The 22,938-nt window shown below is 38.9% G+C and overlaps 1 protein-coding gene across 2 annotated transcripts in view; it reads right to left on the bottom strand.

Annotated features, from left to right (window-relative positions):
- Dram1 (DNA damage regulated autophagy modulator 1) overlaps positions 1 to 22,070 on the bottom strand; it is a 36,537-nt gene extending 14,467 nt beyond the window's left edge. For both annotated transcript variants that reach the window (XR_003584265.3, XM_027946187.3), the window contains exons 1-3: positions 21,643 to 22,070; positions 6,386 to 6,453; positions 2,643 to 2,785 (exon numbers count right to left, since the gene is read on the bottom strand). Coding sequence is in view for 1 of the 2 variants with exons in the window: in XM_027946187.3 (XP_027801988.1) it covers positions 2,643 to 2,785; positions 6,386 to 6,453; positions 21,643 to 21,773 (342 nt within the window). In the remaining variant the exon portion in view is untranslated. The remainder of the gene's footprint in view (positions 1 to 2,642; positions 2,786 to 6,385; positions 6,454 to 21,642) is intronic.
- Positions 22,071 to 22,938: the final 868 nt, after the last annotated feature.

The raw sequence follows: 22,938 nt of genomic DNA on the forward strand, positions 1-22,938 counted from the left end.
TCAAATTCTTCTCGAGGTAGCAGCTCAAGTCGGCCTGCTGATGGCATGCTAGAAATGAATTACAGGATATCAAACAAGGAAGTCGTAAAGATGCACTTATGGGAACACTGCCAAGGCAAATACTTTGTTCCCAGGGACTGTTAAAAAAAATTCTATTTTCGGTCTCTATAAACATTTGATAACTTCATGGAAGCCTTAAAAATAATCAAAAATTCGATTATCTAACCATCTAAGTTTTCTTTCTAAAGCCTGCCCTTTATGGTTTAAAAAATGACATCTGTATGCCTTATGTGGTGCTGAGTTATTCAAAAGATGAAATAATGTAAGTACATGGTACCCCTCCCAAATAATTCAGACCCACACTGGATTCCACAGTTTATATCATTCCAAGCCACCCCTTTTTGACTTTTTCTTTTTTAATCATGTTTTCTGATGGTAGAGATATGTGCTATAAACAGTCACCCCTCAGGATCCACAGGAGATTGGTTCCAGGAACCCTATCAAACACCATAATCCACAGATGCTCAAGTCTCATGTAAATTTGCATAGTATTTGCATATAGCCTCTGTACATCCTCCTGTATACTTGATTTAGTCATCCTTTAGATTGCCCATAATACCTAATACAATGTAAATGCTGTGTAAATAGTTGTTATACTGTGTTTTTTAGGAAGTAATAATGAGAAAAAAGTTTAAGTTCAGAACAAATGCGATATTTTTTTTCTGATTATTTTCAAACTGAGCTTGGTTAGATTTAGGGATGGAGATCTGATTATACTTAGTTTTTCCTCACAGATAATTTCTTCATTTGAAATAACTCTTCATTGAGAATAACTCTTTTTCACAGTTCTGGACAGATTGCTTCAATTCGAAGGTCACCTCTGCCACACATTGCTCATAGGATATTGGGCAAGTATTAGTCTGTCTGGGCCTCTATTTCATCATCTGTAAATAGGGAAAGGAAGAGTGCCCACTTATAAGGCTTTTATTGGAATTGCATGATTTACAGTGTGGGATATTTTCATACATATGTCTGTCATGCAGAAGAATCCCAATAAATGTTTGTTGTTATGAAAAACAGAATACATGCTCTATCATATAAAACATAAGAAAATGCCATAAAAAGCCCAAGTCACATGACAAATGATCCACACCACCACTGCAGCTCTCTGTGCTGCTCTGAGAAGCAAATTTAAGTGCACAATATGCCCCCCTGTGAAACCTAATACACTTGCTTCAGGGGAACTATAGATTTGGCTCTCACTTTTCTAGCCTCACCATTAACAACACGGAGACACTAATAATCACATGATTTATAACATCCAAAAACTAAAATGAGTTGAGACCTGAGAGATTATCCATGGCCTGTGTCATATTGAAGATACAATATAAGGAAAGGGACTGGTCTGTGTCATATTGAAGATATAATATAAGGAAGGGGGCGCCTTTCCCCATAAACCTTTGGTAAGTACAGGAGTGAATTTCCTGGGGCACAGTATTATAATGACCTCCCCCATCATGAGAAGTGCAGAGAAAGGGATTTTATGAGGCCCACCGGGGGCCTTTTACACTGAGGACTCTGTTTTTGATGATCCGACTTCATGCAGGAGAGGACACTAGAGACTGAATGGACAGCGGATCATACAGGTAGAGGACTGTGGTTATTTAGTGTACAGACACATGCTCTAGCAGTCTGCTGGAAGTGAAGGCTGCCATCTTTATTTGTGAAAATAACATTGTACAAGGTCACCCCTGATGGGAAGACAGTTAAAGAAGTACCCCAGGCAGAAGCCAAGGTCCTCCTGGAGTAACGCCATTCTGCTCTCACAGAGACAACAGGTGAAGGAGAGCACAGGTCCATCTTAATGGTAACCTGTGATGATGAACCAATAATGACCACAATAGCCACCAGGTATAGACTGCTGGCTGTGGTAGATTATCTGATGGAATCCTTGCAACAATCCCTAGAGGTGGGCATAAGTAGCAGTAGTAGTAGTAACTTGAAATTTGACCAGTATTTTTAAAATATTAAATATTGTCTCCATAGACAAATAATATGAGCAGAAATCCATAGAGTAGAATAATGATGTTTTTTTCCATATACCTCACACATTGAGAATATATCAAGTAGACTCTGCATAGAAGTTAATTTTCTCTGGGGGCCATATTTTGATTCTGAGACTCATTAACTAAATAATCCCAGCAAATGACTTAACCTCCACTAACCAAACCTTGACTGCAAAAGGAAGAGATCAGATGCTGCTCTTTGAATGCCAGATGGAGTCTACTGAATGGTGGAATTGGTAAGCACACATAAATATCTTCATACTCAGTAAAATCAATATGATGACTAAGTAGCTCTCCCTGTATCAAACCACACCAATATGAAATGGATCAATGCAAAGGCCATAGCATTTGTTGGAAGCGCACACTCCTAATTGCACAAACATGTACCCCTTCTCTCCCAAGGATCAGATAAGACCAATGTCCCAATGTCAAAGATTTATTCCTAAAAATTAATCTCATCCAATTTTGGGAAACTCATCAACCATTTCACAGCTCTCCTGGCACAAGCGTGCTGCTTGGGTTCCTGCTTCTCTCCTCACACATTGTCCCCAGTACCGAGAAAGCCACAGACCATACCTGAAAATTTGCTACAATGCCCATTCCGATACATCCCACCAATCCAAGAACTAAGGACACCAAGTTAAAAACAGGAGTGCCGAAATAGCTGGTTTGATTTTGCTTCTCTACTATTTTATATCTCGTGTACATCGTGGCTGCACCTGAAAAAGAAAGGCACTTTGATGAAATTTTCATGATTTGATTTTTTTTTTTGGAATGAAAAACTTAGAAGCAGTTTTTAACCATTTGTTAAAATGTCCTGATTATGGGTATAACTGTAGGTAAGCGCTAGAGTACTTGCCTAGCATGCATGAGACCCTCAGTTCAATCCCCAGTACCCACCTCAAAATAAGTCCTGATTGCAATGCCTCCCTATTTGCCCATCCCTGTCCTTTCCCCCACCCCATTTTAGTTTCCCCCCAGTGTGATGGAATAAATAAACAGAAACATACACACCCCATTGCGGTTGTTATTTTTTCACATAAAAGCCATTATAGTATATGTATTATTCCGTCTTGCTCTTCTCACTTAACAATGTACCCTGGAGATTTTTCCAAGTCAGTACAAACAAATCTACTTCGTCATTTATGAAGGGTCTTATAGTATGAGATACCATATTTATTTCATTATTCTTTTACAAATGGATTTCTATATTGCTTCTCTGTTTTTTCAGTTATAAACAGTGTTCAATAAACATCTTTGGATATAAATCTTTGGGCACTCTATCAGGTATTTCTGAAAGGCCAGTTCTTAGAAGTAGTTATTACTGGGTCAAGAAAAAAAAAACCCACACACAATTAAAATGCTCAGAAGCACTTCCAGATTGCTCTAAGACAGTAACAATTTACACGCCCATCAGCAGAACTGGAGAGCAATTTTGTATACACTCGCCTTTTTAATTATTGTCAATCTAATGAATAAAAAATGGCAACCAGTTGGTTTAATTGGCATCTTCCTAGTTATTACTGTGATTTAGCAATTTTCATTGTATCTACCAGTCATTTTCATTTCTTCTTCTGAGAATTGCATGTTTTAATTTTTTTTTCTCATTTTCCTCTTGGTTTTGTTTATTCATTTGTAATTTGTGGTTGCTTTTTACACATTATGTCCACTAGTCTAAATCTGCTATAAATATTACAAATTTTCCTCTGATCTGTTGTCTTTTAACTTCATTTCTGATACCTTTCATTGTTTAGAAGTTTTCATTTTTTTACCTACTCAAATCTGTTAACTCTTATTTAGCATCTGTGCTTTGTGTATGCTCAGATAAGTTTTTTCATCCCAAGATTTTTTTGGAAACACTAAACTTCTCTTGCACTTTTGCTTTTTATATTAGTTCTTTAATTGCAACTGGTTTGTGTGAGATGCTTAGAATGTGAATGTTGGAGGCAGGGTGCAATAGTGTACACCTATAATCCCAGCTACTCTGCAGGCTGAGGCAGGAGGAACACAAATTGAGGCCAGTCTGGGCAAATCAGCAAAACACTGTCTCAAATTTTAAAAAATAAAGAAAACAAGAAGAAAGGAAGAAGAGAGAGAATTTGTGGGATAAATAGATAGCTAACATAATTTTAGATATGTATTCCCTTTAACTCAGCAAGCTTACAGAAATAGTCACCTCAATACACAAAGATATGATTAAAAGGACATTCACTTCTACACTGTAATTACAAAATATGAGAAAGAGCCTAAGTGTTTACCAATAGGAGACACACTGAATAAATTAAAATACCATACATCCACATGATAGATATTAGTCATGTGTTAAAAGGATAAGGTAACCGGGTACAGTGGTGCATGCCTGTAATCCCAGAGGCTCTGAGGCTAAGACAGGAGGATCATGAGTTCAAACCCAGCTTCAACAAAAGAAAAAAATAAAATAAAACTAAGCAACTCAGTGAGACCCTGTCTCTAAATAAAATACAAAATAGGGCTGGGGATGTGGCTCAGTGGTCGAGTGCTCCTGAGTTTAATCCCTGGTATCTGTACTCCATCCCCCCAAAAAGGATAAGGTAGATTTGCATGTATTGACATAATGATGATTATAATATTTTGCTATACTTTAAAAAGCAGGCTAAAAATTAATAATTCATCATAACTTTTATTTTTATTGATTATAATTATACATAATAGTGGGATTCATCCTGACATCTTCATATAAGCACAGAGCATGATTTGGTCAATCTCATTCACCAGTAACTACCTTTTCTCTCCCCCAATACTCTTCCTATACTCTACCATTTTTAAAAATTTGTGTATTATAATTATACATAAAGGTAAAAATCATTGTATATATTATATATTCATAGACTATTTTAAATAAATATATTCATGCCAGCTTCTGCATGGCCTAGAAGCAAAAGCCATATTTATCATTTGCTGTTTCAAAATAATTTCAGTCTTCTAAGTCTGAACTCTTGGCAAGGGATGGTGTAAGAGGGACTGAGATTGAGACTGACAGACCCCCCACCCATTTCCACTTCTCTTTGTTTACTTCCAATTCCATGGGAGAAGATCCCAAATGGGTGACAAGACGAAACATACTCCCTACCAAGTGGCATGAACAAAGATACCCAGTTACCAAGCAGAGTTTCCAGTACCTCTGTCCCTTCTCACCTGCACCAATGGAGAGGGACAGAAAGTGCTGGTTAACCACAGTTCCTTGGCAACCTGATTGTTCCACAGGGTAGGGGATTATGAAAGGATTAAGAGAAAAATCTCTACATCTCACATCTACCTACTCAGATCCCCCTATAGTACACTGAGTTTTACATCAAAAAGTAGTTGTGATATTACATTAATTGACTCACAACAGGATTGTATCCCATCAATTGCATCTCAGGTGGTTTTGAGGAACTGAAAAGAAAAATCATACTTGTGTTGGAGACAAACTATTCCTTGTTTCACCTTTCTCATTTCTTTAACAGGTCAGTGGTTCTCAAACTTCAGTGAGCATCCACGTCCCCTACAGTGTTTTTTAGAGGGGAGGGCCGGGGGTACTGGGGATGAAACCCAGGGCCTCGTGCCTGGCTGGCAAGCACTTTACCACTGAGTCACACCTCCAGCCCTGAGTGCTCATTCACATCACATATTCTTGGGCCCATTCTAAAGGGTTCTGAATGAGCGCATCTGTAGTACAACCAGGGAATAGCGCTCTAAACCAGCACCCAGATGGTTTTCATGTGAGTTGCCTTTCACCTGAGCACACTTTGAGAAACAGTCTTTTCTGCATTGGCTTACACAAGTATACATCACAGTTTTTAAAAACTAAATTGCATTTCAAAGCCACCTCAGAAGTTTGGGGTTTAAAACTACCCACAGCAAACCCTGTGTCAAACTGCTAAATAAAGTGAAGAATAATTCTATAACAAGGTTATAATCTTGGATTTCTATATGTTTTAATTTCTCAATGTAGGGCAACATTCTAGTTGCAAAGGTTGTAATTTTAAAAAAATATACAAATTGGGGAGGGAAAGGGAAGATATTGGGGAATGAGATTGGTCAAATTGTTATGTGCATTTATGAATATAGCATAATGAATCCCACTGCAATGTAATGCACCAGAAATACAAAAATTGCAAAATTTTTTTAAACATTTATTTCTTAGTTGTAGGTGGACACAATATCTTTATTTTATTTTTATGTGGTGCTGAGGAGCAAACCCAGTGCCTCACATATGCTAGGCAAACGCTCTACCTCTGAACCACAACCCCAGCCAAGATTGTAAATTTTTAACTTATTCATAATAATTGGATACTTACCAAGAAATGCAGAGAAGTTTATCATGAATCCAAAAATACCACTCTCTGGAGGTGTTGTTCCTGTATCACTAGGAAAGAAATATGCAAATTATCAAAAAGAAGCTTGGTTCAGCCCTCTGGGTATGTAATAGGCAAATTTTGTATTGTGTTTCCAAGAAAAAAAATCAAGAACCAATAAATGGGATGGATTCCAACTAAAAAGATTCTTCTTAGTAAACAACCAATAACATGAAGAGAGCGACTACAGAATTGGGAGAAAATCTGTACCACCTGCACATCAAATAAAGCACTAATCTCCGGGATATATAAAGAACTCAAAAAACTTAACACCAAAAAAAAAAAAAATCCACAAATAACTCAATCAATAAATGAACTGAACAAACACTTCACAGAAAAGACATATAATCAATCAACAAATATATGAAAAATGTACATCTCTAGCAATTAGAGAAATGCAAATCAAAACAATTCTAAGATTTCATCTCACTCCAGTCAGAATGGCAATTATCAAAATACAAGCAACAATAAGTGTTGGCTAGGATGTGGGGAGAAAAGTACACACATACATTGCTGGTGGAAATGCAAATTGGTGCAACTACTCTGGAAAACAGCATGGAGATTCCCAAATGGAACCACCATTTGACCCAGCTATTCCACTCCTCAGTTTATACCCAAAGGACTTAAAATCAGCATTCTACAGTGATACAGCCACATCAATGTTTATAACAGCTCAATTCACAATAGCTGAACTGTGGAACCTAAATGCCCTTCAACAGATGAATGGATAAAGAAAATGTGGTATATATACACAACGAAATATTACTCAGCCTTAAAGAAGAATAAAATTATGGCATTGGCAAATAAATGGATGGAGTTGGAGAATATCATGCTAAGTGAAGTAAGCTAATCCCAAAAAACCAAAAGCCAAGTGTTTTCTCTGATATGTGAATGCTGATCCATAATGGGGAGTGGGGAGGATAAGGAAGAATGGAAAAACTTTGGATTAGGCGGAGGGGAGTGAGAAGAGGGGAGAGGTGTAAGAATAGGAAGGACAATGGAATGAGACAAACATTATTACCCTTTGTACATGTATGATTGCATGAGCGGTGTGACTTTGTACTATGTACAGCCAGAGGAATGAGAAGTTGTGCTCCATTTGTGTAGAATGATTTGAAATGCATTCTGCTGTCATGTATAACTAATTAGAACAAATTAAAAAATTTTATATTGTGTTTCTTTTGGATGTTCAACAACATTGAATTCTGAGGGTGTGGACTGATTTTGTTCTAATGTATTTTCATTTGAGCACTGAAAAACCTAAAATTTATTTTTTCACCATTGAGAGATTACATTTTTTCCATAGCAAAAAAGCTAGGGGAAATGCTTAAAGTGAGTGGTGTTGCAGTTTCTCAAATGATGGAAACTCATACACTTGATATGCATTCATTCTTTGTAAAGAATTGAATTTTATATTGAAAATAAAAACTGAATATTTTACTATTGAGATATTAAATACAAAAACACTTTGATCTTTTAATGACTGGGTTTATGCACAAATTTTATGCTTCTGAAGACATAGTGATGAAAAGTTTGGCAATATTAGTGATCACAACTAGTGCTTTATTGAAACAATGGGGTATATTAAGAATATATTGTGGTAAGTTATTTGAACAAAAAAGTCTCTATAAAATATTTTTTCAGGTACAGTCTTTTGATTAATTAGATAACTTGGGAAATAGCATTTGACATGTTCTATTTTCTATTCCTTATTGCCAAATTTAAAATTTTTATATTTTTAGGTTCCTCATAAGGAACTTTTCCAATGGAAAACTGAAGATAAAAGAGCTCTCAATTTGAAACAACTTGTACCCATTTTGAGTGTTTCCACATATAAAAATAGCTCCAAAATTTATGTGTTGAAAAACCAATCACATTGAAAAGACACACTTCAAAGTAGCTGAAGAATTCCAAGAGAAGCCTGTGTGTGCAGAACACTTAACATTCAAAGAGGAGCATAAAGAGGTCAATAGCCACCGCCCTTACATCAAATACTTTTATTCATAATTATTTCAATCTCAATGCCACCTGTCCCTGTAAGAATCTGAACATTCCCACTTTTCCTCATTTTTCACAATACAGGAAGTTTGAAGGAGAAAGTTCCACATGGGTGAGATGCCCTTCTGAGCATGGTACCAAGCGGGCACCCAGGAAGCGAGATGCAGTGCAGGGCTATGACCTTGGGCTGCACTTTTGCTAGATGATTAACTCTGGGAAGTCAAGCTTTTCTCTCTTGGCCTCAAGGCATATAAAAACAGCAGCTACCAGGTTGAGTCATCCTGGAGTTCTTGTTACACATCTGTCACACCTCAGAGAGTCATGTGCCAGGGACAGAAGAGAGACAGCAATGTGCTGGGAAGAAGACTCTGAGTTTGTTTGTGAAGGAAGAAAAATGGAAGAATGATGGGATACTTAGGAAGATAGGTAGGTGAGTGAGGCCCTGAGTCTATCCCCAGTACCAAAAATAAATGAAGGAATGAATAAATCCATGTAGGACACAAAGCACATTGTAAATAGCCTTTCTATACATATTGTTTGAATGAATATTAGTACTGGAAAAACTGACCTAATGTATACCACTTACTGAACAATAAGTGTGTATCAGACACTGTTACGTGCTTATCATTCACGATATAATTTTATCTTCATATCCCTGATAGGGATCCTATAACAACTACATTTTACTAAGGAATAAAATGGGTATTGGAAAGGTTATGTAACTTGTTCAAGGTCACGAGCTACTTAGAGGAATCTATATCCCAATTCGAATGTCTAACTCCTGACTCCCCAGCCTCTATTCCTGACTCCCTTGCCTCCAATGGCAGTGAAGCCATTAGAGTGAGTGGTGGCACGGAACAAACACTGATGTGCTGGTGGATGTTTATCAGCTAGCTCTGAAGGGTGTCTGATTTGTTAGCATTTTCCAATTGCATGGTGAAAATATACCCAACATGTCAAAATGTGGGTTCCCAAAATGCAGGTCACTGAACATGTAGAAATAGATGCGCACCATTGTCTCCCTGGAGTAAATATCAGCTGACTCCAGAACACCTTGGGAATGAACCATTGTAGTAATGAAAAGGGGTCATTATGTCTTTGCTGTATAGCTAGAAGATATAAACCAGGCAAGAATTTACACCTTCTCAAGTACTATAATGTAATTGTAAGTCCTCTTTTACAAACATTAGCATGGTAAATCTGTTTTTTTTTTTTTTCCAGCATCACTAAGTCTATAATGTCCACTATCAATGCATGAGTACCAAGGGGCTCACATTCTTATACCTTTGCACACAACATAGGCAGTGTCAATATAACAAGAACTGGGGGAAATACTCATGCACTGAATTCATAAATAGCTGTATGGTTAAACAGCCATCTTTTCAAAAGTTTTGACTTGGCTGTGCAAATCCCTATAAAATGAATTCATTTGTCAACAAATCATGTTAGATACCATCATCATTCATCAACAAAATATTGTTAGGCAAATCTGAATCACAAATTCCCAAATCTATCAGGTAAGAATGGTGAATGAAAGTTTGGGGTTTATTTCCACTAAGTAACAAAATGGTCCCTAATTACATTAGCTGAAATTTTGCTCCAGAATATTTCATTGAAACTTTCCAAGCAACAATGAAATGTGGAGACTTTTAAGAACTTTTTTTTTTTTTTTTTGGTGGGGGAGTTGCTGGGATATAAACCCAGGGATACTTAACTACTGAGCCACATCCCTAGCCTTCATTTTTTTAAATTTTGAGTTAAGTTGCTCAGGCTGGCTTTGAACTTAGGATCCTTCTGCTTCAGCCTCCTGAGCAGCTGGAATGACAGGTGTGCACCACCACGCCTAAGTATCTAAGAACACTTAAGAACAGTATTAGTTGTCCATTGCCATTAATAAAAATGGTAGGGCTCTTAACTCTTACTGAAAAATGTTCTTATAAGTTGGTTTCTGATCTTATGTATTACATAATTAGTAAACACTGAGTCACATCTTCTGCTAATGTTGGAATCCAAATAAGCATAACACCAAGCAGGTAACCAAGAGATCCTGTGGGTTGCCTCATTTTTACTTTTTAAAGCTCAAGCTAAATGATGCCATCATGTGAAGGCCGAACTGTAGTACAGTCAGCCCATCATATCTGCGGGTTCTGTTTCTGTGGATTTGACCAACCCAAAATATTTTTAATTGCATTTGTACTGGACATGTACAAACTTTTTTCCTTGTTGTTATTTCCTGAAAGCTACAGCATAACAACTATTTACACAGCATATACAATGTTCCAGGGGTAATGAGTAAACCAGAGATGATTTAAAGTGTAGTAGAGGATTGTGCAGGTTGTGTGTAAATAACCCATCATTTTATACAAGGGACTTGAGCGTCCACAGATTACGGTACTCTCCAAATTTGGTATCCAGAGTGAGTCCTGGACCCAATCCCCAATAGATACCAAGGAACTACTGTATTGGGTTGCTTAGCTGTACCTGGGTGCTTGATTTAGGAAATTGGAGAAAAAGTGAAAGGCGAAACCAGTTGCTTCCCAATCTGGCAGAAGTAGTCACTCCACCCAGCTCCCACACACTGTTCTGTATCCCATGGTTGCAGCAGTGTGGTTGGCCCTGCCCCAGTCCCACCGACCACCTGGCTGGCTGCCTTTTTAAGGAGGGGCTTCTGAAACTGAACCAGGGATGAGGAGAGCAATTATTCCTTTGCCTGTACTTTTTAGAAGCTGTTGAGGCTGGTATGTGTACACAGTTGTTTCAGGATATGTTGTGCCTGGGAAATCAATTTATGTCTACATTTCCCGTATTTACATTTCCACAAGGTAAGCCAACTGTGGAAAATTACAAGTAATTCATGTAAGATCCTTCTCCAAACTAATTTATGATGTCAAAGCAGTAGTACATTATTACTTAATGCTCAAAGGAATGAGCACAATAGAACAAAGAAAAATACCTGATAGTATAGAACTTTCCCAAGCTTGGACAACTGCTAGGGTGTTTGGTTTGGTTTGGTTTGGTACTAGGGATTTAACCCAGGGGTGCTTTATTGCTGAGCCGCATCCCCAACAGTTTTTATTTTTTATTTTGAGACAGGGTCTTGCTAGGTTGCTTAGGGCCTTGCTAAATTGCTGAGGCTGGCCTTGAACTTTTGATCCCCCTACCTCAGTCTCCCAAGTTATTAGGATTACAGATGTGTTGCCACCTCACCCAGCCACAACTGCTATTCTTTTAAACATTAGATACATGTGATTCTATTACTGCAAAATCTGGAGAAATTAAAATGTGGGATTATTGGGAGGATTTAGATAATGACAAATTGCAACATTCTTTGTATCTTCAGACTGAAGTTTATTAGAATGTTCTAAAATCCTAGGTCCACTGCTTGAAAGATTGAGCAAGATTTAGAACCTAAAAAATTAAATGCATCAGTAATTAAATGCAATCAGTAAAACATCATTAATTTCTTTATCTTCTCAATATTTAAATATATAAAAGGAATGAGTATGGGAATAAAAAGTCATATTACATTTTATGAGACACTGATGATTACTAGTGATATATTTATGACAGCTTTAGTTGGTAATGACTAGCTTAGAATGGGAGATACCCTGCAGCTATATCAACTATTTTTAAACTCAGAAAGAATTTCCTACTCACAAATACAAACAACTTGCTCTTTTCTTGAACTATGGAGTTTGGCTTCTCTCCTTGTTTTCACTCATACAATAAAACTTAAAAAAAAAAAAATCATCCAGCTTCTCTTACATGTCCAGAACTGTGCTAGGTGACATAGATATCAAGATGAAAACAAAGTTTACTACCTTCAGAAAGCTTGGTACTTAACAAAAAAAAATTCACAGGTTCATTGATTCAACATGTAATTACAGAATGTCTTCTGTATGACAGGTAATTTTGTAGACATGGTGAATACAGAGGTAAGTGAAACGGAAAAACTCTTCCTTGGTGTAATTTATATTATTGTGGGGAGAACACCAGCAATAAAAACCAATGATCTAGCCCAGGCACAGTGGTGCTTGCCCCAGTTCCAGCTATTTTGAAAGCTAAGGCAGGAGGATTGTTTGAGCTAGGGAGTTTGAGGCTAGCCTGGGCAACACAGAGACCCCCATTTCAAACAAGCAAACCCTATGATGTAGGGGTGTTGAGTGCTGTGAAGAGGGAAGAATAGATACTAGAACAGAGACTGATAAGTGATCTGCCTTTTGAGACAGGGTAATTCCCAAAAATGACCTTCATGGAGACCTGAATGAAGAGTGTGAGCATTAGAATATTGGAGCCAGGAAATTTGCAGACCACAGGCAACAACCAAGTGTTCAGGCAATGTGTTAAGGGAACTGCAAGGAAGTGGGTGTGGCTGGAGGGGAGTGATCAAGGAGGAAGGTTGTATCTGAGGGCATATAGAGGAAAGGTCACAGTAAGGAGTCCCGATGCTCTTCTGAGCATGATGGGAAGCTGTTAGGGACTGAAAGCATCTAAGTGACGTAAAGTTGATTGACATTTTTAAAGGATATTGTGAAAAGAATATAGATTGGCAAGCTGGGCCAGGAAGACCGTTAAGAAAATAGTTTCAGTAGTTTGTCAAGAGATGACAGTGGCTTAGACTAGTGTGGCTAACTAATAAAGACGGAAGGAGAAAGTGGTCAGGTTTTAGAAGCCTTTTGAAAGGAATCTCTAGAAACTAGTCCTCCCTTGCACTATACAGGTCCAGAGTACCAAATGAAAAAATAGAAACAGACCTTATTTCAGCACTTACACTCTGCCAGGCACATCTTAGCTAATCTTCACAACATCATAAAATACTTAGCATTGCCACCTTAAAGATTAAGAAATCAGTGTTAGAAAAATAACTTGCCCAAGGTCACAAAGATAGTGGATGGAAGCCAGGATGTGCATGGACAAGTAATGTCAGTGGACACAACTTAGGAATTCTTTTCTGCTTTACTATATATATTGCACTTCTTTAAGCATATTGTCATTTCTATGTGTGTTTACAGTATTGTGTATCTACAATTAGGTTCGTAGCAGCTTGTTAATCCTGGAGCCATTATTAAGGGGTCCTTGGCTTACAGTAACTCTTTAGTGCATGCTCTTGATGGACTGAGATGCAATTATTCAGTTATTGTGAAGTAAAGAGGACTTTAATGGATCTCTCTCTCAGTTGAGATGAAGTGCTTCTGTTTGAAAGCTGTCAGTCCTGGATTAGTCAAAATTTTTAAGCAACAATATATTCCTTTTGAAAATATGAATAACATTTTAAAATTCTCACAGTTTAATTGAATTCAGTGGGAAGGAGAATTTGATGCACTCAAATGAGCAGAAAATTTAAATCCAACAGAAGAAGTTATACGTTCATGATTGGCTCAGAGGCAACACTACTACTTCCACCACAATTAATTTTCAGGCTGAAAAAACTGGGGATCCTCAATTTTCTTTCTTTTTATTTTTAAATTTATTACTGGAGATTGAACCCAGGGCCTCTCGCATGCTAAGCATATGCTGTACCACTGAGCTATGCCCTTGCCCCTAATTTTCTTGTTTTCATTATAATTAACTAATTTGGGTAATGATTTTTTAAAATTTATCATAAGGCTATGATTTAAAGAAAAAAAAATTGCACACACTAGAGCACATCAACAAAGTCCAACATTAAAGTCACATTACTTCTTAGGGGCTATGATTAAGAATCTGATTAGATACCAAAATAAAACTTGATACAAATGCTTAATTATTTAGGCCAAAGAACCTCTATAGAAGTATCTGTTCTCCAAGGCATTCCAGTTTGAAACTTAGTTTTAGATAAAGCATGACAAATATTAATGAAAGACATACAAGATGATAAAAAGGGGAACACTACAATTCCCCACATATTCTGAAACAATAAAACAAATCTAAATTATTTTATTATTTTTCTTTAAACAACTGCCAAGATTGGAATCAAAGATAAATACAAGGCACAACAGTTTTGCTCTGGTTGTTATTTAGATTTGGGGGATGTTTTTTTATCTTCTGTTTTTTTTTTTCTTTTTTCCCTTTTTTCATTTTTGAAAAAATTATAAATTGTGATTTCAAGGATGATACTTTTCTAACTAAAAGTTTCAAATGACATGTCCACATTTTTGTCCTTATGACTGCATGGTGTAGATATACTATGAAGTAATAGTCACAGTAACTGTAAAGATTGAAGATGTCATTAACACATGTCAGAATAGTGATTTTAGGCACAGTGACCTCACTATCTGAATATTTATTCTCCATTATGACAGTTAAAGAGGAAAGCAAAAATCACCACTCCCAGAAATTCGGTGTAATCTCAGTCATCAAAAAAGTTGTTTTTAAGCAGAAGTCATCAAAAATTATATGGATACTTATACAGCACAAATGTTTTAACTTAAAGCATGTAAATGTACATTCATTTTTTTCACTAGTTGATGTGGTCCAAGGCCATTACAAGAGCACAGGTATATAAATTAGTATTTTGTTAACAATCACATAATGTATAATCACAATTATGCACTAATTCTAATTTTTAATAACCAAATCCTCTGTAACCAAATCCCTTAGGCTATCTGGTATCAACTTAGCAATTTCCTGCCGGTAGACCACTCTGCTGACTTCTTTGCCCTGTGTCTCTTTCATCCTCAATGTTCAGTGACCCTTACTCTTAAAGTTTTGCCACTTGTACTTGCAGAAGAAAGAAGACAAGTACTAATAAAAAGCAAAGCTGTCAAAAAAAAAAGCTGTCTTCCTGGTATATAAACCACCTCTCTTCTTGGAATCATCTCATTTCCAGATTTGTTTTCTTTAAAGTGGAGGGAAGTATTAAAGATACTCTTGCAGCAACTTAAATGAAGGATCCTCCTAGTTTTTTTTAATCAATTTTTCTGAATCTTTGCTTTTGTCAGATCCACTCCTAAATGGACCAACTATAATTTGAAGACAACTTGTTTCTTTGGAGTCTTCCCTAAGTATTATTCCACTGAACTTTTTCATAAATTACAATTCTCTTTCTGCATTGAGGGATGAATAGTTGCTGTGGAATTAAATCACACAGTTACAATCAAAGTGATAATACTAATAGAAAATACTTATAGAGAATTTATTATGTTAATGAGTTTTAAGTTCATACATGAATTTGTTATTAGGTACTGTTATTAATCTATAGAGAAGTCAAGTAATTTCTCCTGTTGGAGAAGTTAAGTCACTTGTCTAACTTTCTGCGGCTGAAGCACCAGCTGGAGCTATATTCTAACCAATTTGTCTGCTTCAAAGCTCTTGCTCCTAACATTACGTTCCCTCTGGGAGTGAATATCAATTTTGTAAATATTCAATGATACGAAAAGACTGCAAAATGAGATTGAAAATCTCATAAAACATGAAAAATTTCAGAAGTCAGCAAAGTGATGTGGGAGGAGGACTGGAATCACAACCAAATTAACAGAATCAGCTAACAATTGAAGAGGAGGAAACTGACCAGGTTAATAAAGCAGGCCTATTTTGATCAACATTCAACCAATATTCACTATGTAGCTACCATATGTCAGAAATTACATGTCAACATGGGAGACCCAAGAGTGAACAAACTCCAAATTTCTACCCTCTTGAACCATATATTTTTCATGACAAACAATATGCAATATCCTTAAGAACTAGATTAAGGATGGCTATTGAAAAAAATTGAAGTCTTCAAATATTTTTGCAAAAAAATGAACAACTTCTTATCCCCTCTTCAAAAGCCAAATGCCAAAAAAGGACTTTATATCATGCAGTCCTCAAACAATAATGAAAAATTTGTTCATCATTCCCTTAAAAAAAACAGTATCTGAATCATTTCTTAATTATTAGAATTAGTGCATAATTATAATGATACATTAAGTGATCATTAACAAAATACTAATTTATAAAGATGCTTTCCTCATTTTTAGTCTCTTTTTTGAAGTCAAAGGCCTGACCTCTTTTCCTTCATCTACTATGTAATTTTGGTCCTCCTTTAAAGTGGCTTAATTTTAAGTGGCCCAGTTTTCTTCTATCAATTACTGAGCAAAGATTGTGGTCATGAGGAAGAACAACACCAACAGACCACAATCATCCAGCAAAACCATACTTGCAGAAGAAGGGAGACAAGTACTAATAAAAAGCAAAGCTAGGATCTAGAAGTGGCAAAACTTTAAGAATAAAGGGTCACAGAAAGAGAAACAGGGCAAAGAAGACACAGAGTGATCTACCAGCAGGAAATTGGTAAGCTGATACCAGATAGCCCAAGGGATTTGTTTACAGAGGATTTGGTTATTAAAAATTAAGCATTGGGCTGGGGATGTGGCTCAAGCGGTAGCGGGCTCGCCTGGCATGCGTGCGGCCCGGGTTCGATCCTCAGCACCACATACAAACAAAGATGTTGTGTCCGCCGAAAACTAATAAATATTAAAAAATTCTCTCTCCCTCTCTCTCTCTCTCTCAAAAAAATAAATAAAAATTAAGCATGATTGTGCTTCAGAATGTAGGTGTGGCCTTGTAAAAATCTAAACTAATCTTTTAAGGTTGACTTTTATTTGCCCTTGATTTTGACATCCTAGCATTAGTAATTTCATAATGCACACAGAAATATCACTTTTTGCTATTCTAATTTGTTAAATTTAGTGGGTATTTGAATCCCGTGTTTTTAATTTTCTGATAGGAAACCCATCCATTTGACTTAAAAATGAATATATACCCAAAGAGATGGTGAGAAAAGCTTTATAATCACCCTTACAATATCTTACTGATCTTTTCTACCTTCCATCACACACAAGTAAACCACTTTTATTAGTATCTTTTATTTTTTAATTTTTGGTACTAGGGATTGAACCCGGGCCTGGTACATGATAAGCATGCACTCTACTGCTGAGCTACAACCCCAATCCTTATCAGTCTCTTTATACAAACTAACACACACACACACACACCACATATTATTTTTCTTTCCCTTTTTCCTGACTAATGTTAGAATATTTTGTTCTGCATCTGACTTCTTTCCATTTAATGATTATTATTCTTGGAGATTTTTTTTTCATATCAGCACATAAATTTAAAGTGAATCTGCTAAATAGCAAGAGATTTCACTTGAGGTATTGTAATTTTTGGATAATCTGTATTTATTTAGTCAGTTCTCTATTATGGACATTTGCATGGCTTCCAGTCTGTCATTATTAAAAGCAGTGTTGGACTGAGTGTGTAGCCCAGTGGCAGAGCACTTGCCTAGCATGCATGAGGCCCTAGGTTCAATCCCCAGCCCTGTAAAAATAAATTAAAAAATAAATAAATGTAATCAGCGTTGTGAACAACCTTGTAGATATGCCATTCTTCAGATGCGCAGGTATCCCTGCAGGGTAAATTTCCAAAAGAGGGGCTGTTGCATCAAAGGATGTGTATGTGTATATCATTTCCATAGATTTTTGCTAAAGTCCCTCTACAGAGATTAAAATCAATTTACATTCCCACAAGCAATATAAGAGATAGTCTGTCTTCCCAAAGTCTCACCAGTAGTGTTATCAGACATTTGCATTTTCTACCAGTCCAGTTGGTGAAAAAAAGGCACCAATGAGTTTCAATTTGAATTTTTTGTTTCTTTTCATGAAATTGAACATCTTTCTGTGTCAAAAAGTCATTTGCCGATTTATCCAATGTACTGAAGAATAACAATGTTATTCGGAGACAAATATCTGATAAGGAAGCTGACTTTGAATGTCACTCTGGAAAGAGATCTTCTTGTGCTTTTTTAAAAAATATTATTTTTAGTTGTCAATGGATCTTTATTATTTATATGTGGGGCTGAGAATCAAACTCAGTGCCACACACATGCTGGGCAAGCGCTCTACCACTGAGTTACATCCCCAGCCCCTCTTCTGGTGGTTTTTACTTTTATTTAAAGTTTTAGAGTATGCTAAAAACATCAGAGCATGGGTTTGGCTGAACAAATTTAGCATGGAAAAGGGGACTCCCCCTGAGAACCTCTAATCTCTGATCAACCACCAAACTGAATGGCTTTATTGAGCTTCCCAGGGATCTGCCCTGACCAAAGATGAGTAAAGAGCTCAAGAAATATAACTTCACACATACTGTCAAGATCCTATCAAGGATCTTACATCTTAGTGAGAAAGACAGATAATAAACACAATGAATAAGTTAAAGCACATAATTTCTTAGCAGGTGATAGGGGCTATGGAGAAAAATACAACCATATGGGGGATCAGGAATGTAGGGTGCAATTTTAAACAGGGTGATCAGAACAGATCTCACTAAGATGATAATATGTGAACAAAGGAGGAGGTAAAGGACAATGCCTGCCACTACCTGGAGTAAGAACATTCTGGCAGTCAGCCAGTGCAAAGCATGGATGGATGGAAGTATAAGGAGTGGGGGTAGAGCATGCTACAGGGACACTGCTACATCGATGTTCATAGCAGCACAATTCACAATAGCAAGACTGTGGAACCAACCTAGATGCCCTTCAATAGATGAATGGATAAAAAAAAATGTGGCATTTATACACAATGGAGTATTACTCTGCATTAAAAAATGACAAAATCATAGAATTTACAGGGAAATGGATGGCATTAGAGCAGATTATGCTAAGTGAAGCTAGCCAATCCCTAAAAAACAAATGCCAAATGTCTTCTTTGATATAAGGAGAGTAACTAAGAACAGAGTAGGGTCGAAGAGCATGAGAAGAAGATTAACATTAAACAGGGATGAGAGGTGGGAGGGAAAGGGAGAGAGAAGGGAAATTGCATGGAAATGGAAGGAGACCCTCAGAGTTATACAAAAGTACATACAAGAGGAAGTGAGGGGAAAGGGAAAAATAATACAAGGGGGACAAATGAATGTCAGTAGAGGGGGCAGAGAGAGAAGAGGGGAGGGGAGGGGAGGGGAGGGGGGATAGTAGAGGATAGGAAAGGCAGCAGAACACAACAGACACTAGTATGGCAATATGTAAATCAATGGATGTGTAACTGATGTGATTCTGCAATCTGTATATGGGGTAAAAATGGGAGCTCATAACCCACTTGAATCAAAGTGTGAAATATGATATATCAAGAACTATGTAATGTTTTGAACAACCAACAATAAAAAATTTAAAAAAAAAGCTCACTATTCTCATGAACAAGCTGGGATAATAGTGCATCTTTATGTAATATGAGGATTAAATGAAACTATGTATGTAAATAATGCATGGAGTGCAATAGCAGATGTTCAATAAATGTCCTTTCCTTTCCAAATTAAAAAAAAAAAAAAAAGGAGTGGGGGTAGAGGAAAGGAGGAGGAAGAGGCCATAAGATCAGTGATAACAGATAAGGAAGGTTGGGAGAGAGCTGAGGGGGTCGTGGGGTTTAGGGAGAAGAGATAAGGTAAAAAAAAAAAAATTCTGGGTTGGTGAATAAATATGTTACACCATTTCTTGATGTCTGGTTCCTATCTTGTTTCAGTTAAGTTTTCCAGAAGGGGCAGGGCAAGCCAGTGCTCCAGCTGCTCACATAAGCAGACAGCAAACAACCCAAACTCCCCAGAGAGACATGGGCACAGTTGGTACACTTTGTTGTTGGCTGATGGCTCCTGGCAGTAAGGGGACCATCTCTTGCCTTTTTCTCCTAAAATTCTGCTTTTCCTGTAGGCCTATTTTCCTTGTTAAATTTTAAACCCCTTAACTGGAATGAGCATCTCACAAATATTTCACTTTGTCACCTTATTTCCTCATTTCTGATTGTCCCCGAGTTTACCTTGAGGGGATGTTAGTCATAACTACACACGGCCAGGCCCATGTGCATATCATATTATTCATATTCAGACTCAGGACAAACACGGCTGTTTTAACAGCTCTTCATTTTTATGCAAGTTGAAGGGAATCTATTCTGTCTCAGAAATGAGAGAAGGGAGATGGTAACACTTGGAACTGAGAGGTGCCATGAAAAACCCAGCCCAGGTTTCTTCCAGGGCACAAGACCAGCTTGGGGTGGGGGGGGTCTCCTAAATCTTTAGAACATTTCTTCTTGCAAGGCAATACCATGGCCAACCCTAGAGATTTGCTGCTGTGCTCCGTTGTACCTGTCTGTACATTCCTTGCATCTTTCTTTAGACCCTAGTCCTCTCTTGTCTCACCTGTTTCCCCTTCCTCTCCATAAAACAAAAACAAAACAAAAAATCAACCAAACAAAAAAACACATAGAATATTGTTTACCAGACAGAAAAGATACAAAGAAGGAGAGGCCTTCTCTATCCTAAAGTAATAATAAGTTCTTGGCTGTCCCCAAATTTATTTTCCCTTCACTAACCAATGCAGATCCAGTGGGGTCACACCACTTAAATAAGGATGAATCATACTAATAGTTAAGGAATGCCTACTCTTTGGGGTACAGAGCTCCAAGCCATATAAAGAGAACCAAGCCACTGTCCCTAGCACTGATCCTCAGGAAAGGTGGAAGCCAAAATACAGGAAAAATAAAATGGCAAAATAATGCAAGCGATGTTAAGAGAGGACTATCTACGGGCTCTAACTTTGGTGGTCCAGTGTCCAGATGAGTCTTAAACCAGACTTAGGCTTAAATTCCCAAGGGAACTTAAACCAGACTCCCAGGGATCTGGAGTCAGCATCTTGTGGCTGTGGCCAGGGCACGGATCTGGATGTGAATTGTTTCTTCTATCATTTATTAGCACGGATTGACATCAGTGTCATATTGATGTTTCATTATCTATTTAAACCTCCAGTTTTTAGGGGGAGGGGCATGGAAAAGGAGGCTAGATACCCATTTCGAGAGATGTCCGCAAGCAGAAGTGAAATACGTGTGCTGCTTAGCAGATACCTGGATCTACCTTTTAAAATAAAGGTCATCAGTCAAGACCTATCTTTCTTTCAGTCTCACCAGAGAAGCCTTTTATCACAATTCCGTTCCATACCCCGACTGAAAGTTCTATGGTCTGTTCGGTCCTAAACCCCCATCCTAATGCCACTGTATTGAGTGCTCAGGGTACAGACAGACCGCTCAGCGCAGCATCCCTGCTTCCCTAGGCATTGCCAGAGTTGCCACCTTCTGGTTCACTTCGACCTCAAGATGCCCCCAGCTGAGTGTGGACTGGCCGTCTTCCCTCCCCACCAGCAGCGCTGCCCTGGGATCCCTGTCTGCTCCCTGGCCGCTGTCGTCCACCCTGCTCCTCACCTGATGTAGGGGAGAAAGGGGTTGACGTGCCCGGAGAGCACAGCGACCACGTAGGAGATGATGAAGGCGGCGGACGACCAGGTCACCAGGAGGAAGGGGACGAAGGCCATCCCCTTCAGAAAGCACAGCATCGCGCCGCGGCCGCCGAGAGGGCGCTGCGCTCAGCGGGGCGGGACGCTGGGTTGCTCCGGGCTGCGTGGAGGCGGCGGCCGCGCACTTGCCAGTCAGCTAGACGGCGGCCACGTCTCGGACTGCGACTCGTGGCGGGACCCGAGGCTCCGGGAAGGCCTGGGCAGGCCCGGGAGGGAGAGAAGCGCGAAGAGCCAAGAGAGGTGGCAGGCTGCAAGGCGGCCGGGCCGGGGTGGGTGGGGCGCGGGTGGCCCGGGCTTGTTGCGAAACGCGTGAAGTCACAAAGCGGCTGCTGGGCCCCGGCGATTAGGAGACACGCGGCCACCTCCCCCCGACGCCTTTCCAGGGTCGATCAGGCTCCTTTCACTTTTGATTCGGACGCCGCAGGGTGGGTGTGAGCGCGGGACGCCGGCTGGAACGCCCGCCCGGGTGGTCCCACCCCCGGCCGCCCGCCCGGGCTCTTGCGCAACTCTGGAGAAATGGATTAATTCCTCCCCGCCCCTCCTTGCCTCGGGGTTTCCGGGACTCTGGACTTCGCACCGGTACCCCGAGGGCTTCCCCTCCGAGGTTCCGCAGCGGTTTTGTCCCGGGGAAAAGGGTGGCCATGGCTTGGTGACGCCCACCCCAACCGGTTGCGCTGCTGCTGCTGCCGCTGCTGCTACTACTACTGCTGCTGCTGCTATAGGGATCCCGTCAGAGATGTTTGGTGACGTTCCCCAGGCCACCCGGCGAGGGTGTGACACCCACGTGGATGGTGTGCACCTGAAAACCAAGGCCACGTATAGGGTGGGTAGCAGTGGCAGGGGGCATGGGATCCTGCTCTGGCTCAGCCTGGCGGCCTGGAGTGTTGTCTACAGGTCCACATCCCACCAGAGCGACTTGGAGTATTTGTTTCCTTCGATTTTTTTCCTTTCTCCTCTCATGGATCTGGATTAGTCCAGGTTTGGAGCCTTAACCCAAGATGAATAATGTTGACCTGATACTCCTCAGACTCTGCAAAACGTATTCATACTCTGGAGGCACTTGTTAGCATGCTGATTTTAAGGGTTTCTGAGCCCCATGTAAGTGGCAGAAGTCATTGGCTCAGAGGTAACCAAATGTGAGCTCATTTCAGCCACATAAACATTTCTTGGGTGCCATGCTGTGCTAGGGAATAGGCCAAGAAGG

Source organism: Marmota flaviventris, chromosome 3 (genome assembly GCF_047511675.1).
Source record: "Marmota flaviventris isolate mMarFla1 chromosome 3, mMarFla1.hap1, whole genome shotgun sequence".
Lineage (NCBI taxonomy): Eukaryota > Metazoa > Chordata > Mammalia > Rodentia > Sciuridae > Marmota > Marmota flaviventris.